A 7,039-nucleotide genomic window follows, 5' to 3' on the forward strand; every position below is an offset into this window, starting at 1 on the left:
GGGGGTGGGGGTGGAAATCCTCAATATGCAAATGCTACTGTAACTAGCATCAAAATAAGAGCTGGAAGACTACAGAAAGAAATGCAGTGGCTTACAAGACAAAGATTAAAATTCCTTTTGCTCTCCCTTCTTCAGGCCCCTCTGCATTGCTGTTTGCCAAAATGCTTTTAAGGCCAGCCTGAGTCCAAAGATCCAAAGCAGGAGGCAAGATCCAGAAGCCAGCACTTCACCAGCAACCTTCAAATATCAGCTACCAGAAGCAGAGACTAAAATCCTGGAGCAGATATGTCTCCTTAAGTCTTAGAAAGAGGGAGAAGAGACACACCTCACCTCTTCCCTGGGTGGTAAAAGAAGAATTAGGGCCTTGTGGGCACTCCAAACCAGGTAACCTGTATGGTTCATAGGGCATGTTCATCGACAGAGGAAAAAACCCAAACACCACATATCTTTACAGTCATGACAGTCTGCGGCCAGACACCCACACTTAGAATACACAATGTAGACTATGACAATAGAATAAAGATCTAGTATTTTAATTACACAGTAATGGTGGAACACTGCTGTGTAAGCACCAAGGCATCCATGACAGCAGAACTTCATTAGCAGACATAAAATTGTATCACTAGAACATATAGTATGATTACTGTAAATAATTATCTCCCAGGCTATGCAATGTTTAAATACAGATAGAAGGAATTAGTTCTATTACACCACCCCACCCCCCTTTTTTGGTCTTAGGAACCAGGAAAATATTTAAAAGCAAAATGTTTAACTATTATCAATTCCACTGCAGTTTATTCACATTATCCATGTGGATCCGTTAGTAGACACTTGTAACCTTGTCACTTGAGTAGACAGTGACTAGGTAATTTTTTTAATGTTTTTCTGTTAAATTGTTTTGAACTTCCCATGTAAACAGTAGCTTAATAGCATGTTTCCATAGTTTAAAAAAAGACAGTGAAAGCAAGCTCAACGTCAACAACAGGAATCTGAAACATCCCATATTAAAGGCTCAAAATTGTGTTAAGATACACCCTCTTGAAATGAAGCTCTGAAGGAAAGTTTGCACAAATGCATTCAACACAGACAAACATTTTGATTTTCATCTTGCACTGTACCTTGTCATATTTGCTACTGGAACCAAAGCCAAAAATCAGAAGGTGACCGTGAGAATCAGTACATGCAAAATGCTGTCCATCAGGAGAGCACTTGCAGTCAAAAACTGCACCATGTCCTTGTCCTTCAATCTGAAATACATCAACATACAAAATAATTAAGTTACCAGAAATAAGTCATTTTCAATTATGATTCTCAAAACTGTGGTGCTGATGTTGAAATTTATTATAAAATCTGTAAGACAGTATACTGCTAGATGGAAGTTACTTTAAAACATAGTTTACTTTTTAGCTATTCACTTTTCAGTGAATTTTGTAATAATGCTCATGAAAGATGCCAAATTGATAGTAGTAGAAACTGACAGACTTTATCCACAAAGCAGGCACAGTATAGGAAGTGAAAATAAAAGCTTCCCCTTGAACGTCCTGCTAATGAGCCTAACCAGAGAGCTGGGTCCAGTTCAGGGCTTAGTCACTACACCCTTTCGATCCTCTGCCTTTTTGCTAAGCTAGCCCAGTAGCATTGGCTGCTGCGGTGTTTCAGAACACCTGCCTGCTAGAAAACGCACTGACATAGACAACCCACATTACACAACTTAGCAACTGCCTGTTTCTGTAATTCCTACTCCTAATTTATTGGAGTGGGGGAGGTGTAGATTTGTGTAAAAACTCCGCTTTTTAAAGGAGAACTGCAAAGATTTTAAAAAAGGAATTTTTACCTGATACTCATTTTCTGTTTTCCAGTTCCATTAAGCCAGAACAAATGGGTTTTTGTTTTTCCCTGCAACCTGTCAATCAAGCAGAGGTGACCAATCACCACTCTGAATTTTCATGTCTTCAGCACCTCTTCAGAAAGCCCCTTTCTATTCTCCCCAGCAAAGCACTGTTGCATTTTCTTTAAAGAGACACCAAACAAAATTCTTTCCCTAACTGCGGCAGGCCTATATACTGCCAGAAAAACCAGTGGTATTCAGCCTGCAGGCAGTAACACTATGCACTTCTATAGCACCTTCCAGAGGCCATCAGCATTATTTTATAAAGTTAACGAACCAAGCCTCGAAAAACCTGTGAGGTAGGTACTGTTCTCACTATCTTACAGGCTGAGACAAAGGCAAGAAGTCTCAATCTTTTGCCCAGGGTCTTACAACACATCCACACCCACACCCCTACCCCTGCACACCCCCCCAATGGCAGAGGCTGCTACACCTATTACCAGTGCTTTCAGGTGTTTTGATAAAAGGTCTTTCTTGCTACAGGTACTTTCCATAAAAGTCAAATTAGTTTCTGGATTAGCAAAAGAGGAAGATAAACCAATGCAAGTTTTATGTTCTATTTTGCCCATTATTCCAGAAGAAATTAATTTTTAAGAGAAGTATTCTACAGAAAGAGATGGAAAATAAAAACAGAGTTTCAAGCGAGTGACACTACCATCACAACAGCTAAGAATGCAGAATTAATTTAGGCTAAGCAAGATCCAACAACCAAGGCAAAGTTACAACTTTGTGCTGCTTTTTCTATGTAAAAAGCTCACTGTATTAAAGGGAGACAGTTTGGGGAGGCAGGTGGAAAGGAGAAGGAACTTCAGCCCAAGAATAAGCTTTGCAGGTGTATAGTAAAAACCTGGAAAAGGAGTACTTACATGGATATTTCTGTTCCCTTTCCCTTCCTCCAACAAAGGAAACATGAAAGTATCAAGCTTCCTAACATTCAAGTCCTTCAGAAATAGAATTTCAGGGTTCTCCTAGAGCCTAAGATTTGAAAACTTTTTGCTTTACACAGAAAACAAGGCATGTTGTGGGAAGAACTATTTGCTAACCATAGTGAGGGGAAAAATAAGAAATTGAAGGAAAAAATCAGACTATTAAGATGATGGGTTTTTTTAATCCTTCCCAGAAAGAAATGGTTTGGATGGACCATTTTCAAGAAACCTCTGGGAATTAAGAGTGGCAGGTGGGAAACACTCCGTTCTTACGCAAAGCAAAGGAATAGTGATCTACTGTTCAGTGATTAGCACAGTGCAAATAGCTTTACTCTAAATGTGGCCAGAATCTGGTTTAAAAAGTGCTTTTGGAAAGGACAGCAGTAAGACCTTTTAGTACAACCCCTCAAATCTGATGTACAATTACTTGGAAATAAAGATCCTTAATATTATAAGAACAAAAATTACTGTTGGGGATAAGCTTCGAAGATATAATTACTATTACAAATTAAAGGGCAAAGCCTGCCAGAGTGTGCTACCCAGTAGCATTTTTGTTAAACAAAAATATTTTGGGATTAATAAGTGACACTTACAATGGAATTTCTTCAATAATAAAGCTAACACAGAGGATTTGGTCATTTGTAACAGAAACCAAATGTTAAGTTGCAAAAGGGGAAGCTGTAGCAAATCAGTGAAGCTGTAACTTCAGCAAGCTTGATAAGGGACTCGAGCAAGAAGGAAGCTGCTTTTCCCACTCCATTCCTTTTAAATCAAAGATGGAAGAACTATATGAAGACCGTATCCCAAAGAAGATAAACTGTTTATTCTGTTTGGAACCTTTCCCTGCAGAATGAAAGGATATCAATGGTGAAGGGAAGAGACCACCCATGAGAACATAAAATCACTGGTCAATTAAGGGCTGTCCCAACAAAGGGTTGCCAAGAGTGAACGTGTTAAGATACTGCTGGTAGCAAAGCAAGCAGCAAGGATTCTTCAGCCACAAACAGGGAAGAACCAGTGATGCTCTACAATGAGGACTAAGTTAACATTTGCCTGCATTTTCACTAGCAAGGAAACAGATGGACGTTGGTACATCACGAAGGGAGGAATGTTGATGATATAAAAGAATGAAAAAGGGAAGTTATTCTTTTCCTCCCAGTTTTGAAGAGAGCTTATTGTTCTCCCTCAAAGCAGGGAAAATAGAGTTGTGAACTAGTACACAAAGTAACACGTCTTAGATCCATAATTTGTTGTATGAAAACAGAGTAGTACCACCTCAATAATAAGACTTTCTGACCTGTTATCAATAGATAGTATGAAAGACTTAAAATCTAGTTTTTAAGAAAAGACATCGGAGACAAAAAAAGAAAAAAAAAAATCAAGTAAAATGAAAACTAATTAAGAGTAGAGTACCAGACAAACTTAGCAGACTTTCTTCAGTAAAATAACTGGGTTTTTTTTTATACCAAGAAAATACAATTCATTCAACCTAGCTAGATTTCACAGCCATGATATGGCACTGAAAAATTAGTTCAAATGGAACAGATTGTGATTAGTAGGAGAAATGCAGAGTCGGTAAACTTGCTAAAGAAAGGATAACAGTTATTGGTTTTGGAAAGACATACAGAACTAAAAGGATGTTATCAGTGAAGTTCCTCAAGCCAGGCCTTTCTGTTAGTGACTATAGAAAAAATAAGAGCCCGTGAACATTAGGAAATCATCCACCGAGAACAGATTTGGGACACAGCACAAATTGTATCGACTGAAGCAATTAAAAGCCAACAGGACAAAATGTAATAGGCCATGAACCTAGGAAGATTATTAGAAATAACTTACTAACACACTTACTGCCGGAAAAAATAATGGAACTCAGTCTACACACAGTAACACTATGCATCTCTATAACGCCTTCCAATGCAAGTCATCGGCACTGTTTAAAAAGTCAGTGAACTAATCCTCTACTAGCCTGAGGTAGATAACATTCTCTCTCGTCCTTCACATTAAGAGACCGACTCAATTACTTGGAAACACAGGGAGAAAGATCACTGTGCATTCATTGCAATGCATCACATGTAACGCAACAACAAAAAGAAAACTATAATCCTAAAACATACCAGAAGTATATCCAGAAAAGAAAAAGCACACATGCTAGACAAGCAGACAATGGTAAGAACAAACTCTTCCAAAGCAATACACATTAATTCTTGCTTCCCATGTTCAAGATAAGTAAATTCTAAGTGGAACAGCTACAGAGAAATGTTTCCACTCATCATGATAATGGAAAACCTAAGAGCTCAGCTTCTTCACATGGACACTAAGGAAAGGGGACTGTTTTGTATGCATATACAAAAAAGACCTTTAGCAGGAAGAGAACTACTCTACCTAAATGCATAGGAACAAATGAAAATTAGTTACAAGCAACATTCAAACTTGAAAACTGAAATTTAGATTCTATCAATCACAACAATGGTATGCCAGAACAACTTTCTAAAGCTAGCAAAAAAGCAAAGTTAACTAATTGCTATTAAAACATATAACCTCTTTCATAAGTGATGAAACTACATAACTGCTCAAGTCAAATCAGTCTCCAAGTATTCTGAAGTTCCTTTGCAGGTTTATGTTCTCCTTTGCTTTAAGGAACAATCTCCGATCACAGCATGCTTCCATGGTAAGCCAAAAAAAAAAAAAAAAAAAATCTGCGGACTTTCTGCAAAGTTAGGAGAGGTTGCTGCAGATTTGTAGGAGTGGAAAAGAACACTTAATTTTTATTAAGCCAGTTTAAAAAAAAACCAAACCAAAACCCAATACCAAAATCAACAGGGCTTCTACACTGCTTCCAGAATAACAACAAAGGATCAAATGGTAGGAAGAGGACAAGAAGTAATTAAATTAAGAGTAAAATGTATATTAAACATGTTTCTATCTTCCTACCATCCAAGTCAGTTATTCATTCAGGAATGCTGTATTTGTCTTGAAAGATAAACATATCAATGAAAAGATCTGACAGATCACCCACCCTGTGGATGCCTGAAGTTATATAAAGGCTATACAAAAAGTATTTACAGCTTCTTTTTTCTTTTTAAGGAAAATTTTCTAAATAAACATCCTGCAAACTCAGTACTGGCTTCTACTTGGACTACTAGAGCATTATGCTGGCTTTCCTCTTCAGGATGTGCTCTTACGTATTATTCAAAGGTGGAACCTCTCAAAAATTTCAAAAACATTTCAGTAGGACTACACACTGTTTCAAAAATAACGCATCTATAATCTTAAGTCATTCTGTATTTCAGATGACTACAAAACCTGATCTAAAAATACAATTCCACATAATCCCAGCAAAACTGGAAGTCTCTTCAGACTTTATGAAGGCCACAACATAAGAAATAACCATTTTTAAATCTCTAGTTAACACTGGAGATTACAATACATTATCCATATGAGCAAGCAGTATGCCTTTTCATACATTAGGCCAAAAAATCACCTCATGTGGCAGAAAATCCATGTACAGAGCATTCTGCTGAGCTGTCCTAGATGGAATCTGATCTTCCATGTTGTTCTTCTGACAGGGACTCCAATTTTTTGGTATGCCATTTAGGCTAAAACTAATCAAGTAGTTATTAACAAAGATCTAGGTAGGCCATGCAGGTTTACTGATTAACAAAAAGGAAACAACGTTGTAACTGATATGATAATGCTGTTAGGGCTTCAGAGTTTATCAGGTTGCATTGAAAGTAGAAGTAGCATTAGAAAGTAAGGAACCGTATCACACAGATCAGTGAAAGATCAGACTTCAGAAGAAGGGGTAGGAAAAACATTAAGATACACAGACACAAGGAGGCATAGCATAGGAATTGCCTGTAATGAAGTGTCCACTCAAAGCTAAAAATAAAGGACAGAGTTAAAACCAGCTCTCTGAAGGAGCAGGAGCACACAGAAAAATCTGATTGCAACTTAGTAGCCTCTGCTTGATTGACAATTTGCAGGAAGAAACCCTTTTGACCTGAATCAGTTGATGCTGTAACGCTGACAGTAAATTCTAAGCAAAACAAGGATTACACTGTACTAAAAACATTCAGTCATTAACATGGGATGTGTGTGTCCAAATTCACAAAAACTAGACATCATTGCCATTATGAAATACATTACTACGATCACCTCCATGGGGGTTCCCAATTTTTCTCATTGATTTATATAGAAACATAAGACATGTGGGAAGAAGGCAGAG

General features: G+C 37.6%; 1 protein-coding gene across 1 annotated transcript in view; it reads right to left on the reverse strand.

Moving 5' to 3' along the window:
• PHIP (pleckstrin homology domain interacting protein) overlaps positions 1-7,039 on the reverse strand; it is a 109,274-nt gene that overhangs the window by 56,737 nt on the left and 45,498 nt on the right. Inside the window, exon 11 of the mRNA XM_019470690.1 lies at positions 1,119-1,247. Within this exon, the coding sequence (XP_019326235.1) occupies positions 1,119-1,247 (129 nt within the window). The remainder of the gene's footprint in view (positions 1-1,118; positions 1,248-7,039) is intronic.

This window comes from Aptenodytes forsteri, unplaced genomic scaffold (genome assembly GCF_000699145.1).
Source record: "Aptenodytes forsteri isolate BGI_AS27 unplaced genomic scaffold, ASM69914v1 Scaffold288, whole genome shotgun sequence".
In the NCBI taxonomy this organism is placed as follows: Eukaryota; Metazoa; Chordata; class Aves; order Sphenisciformes; family Spheniscidae; genus Aptenodytes; species Aptenodytes forsteri.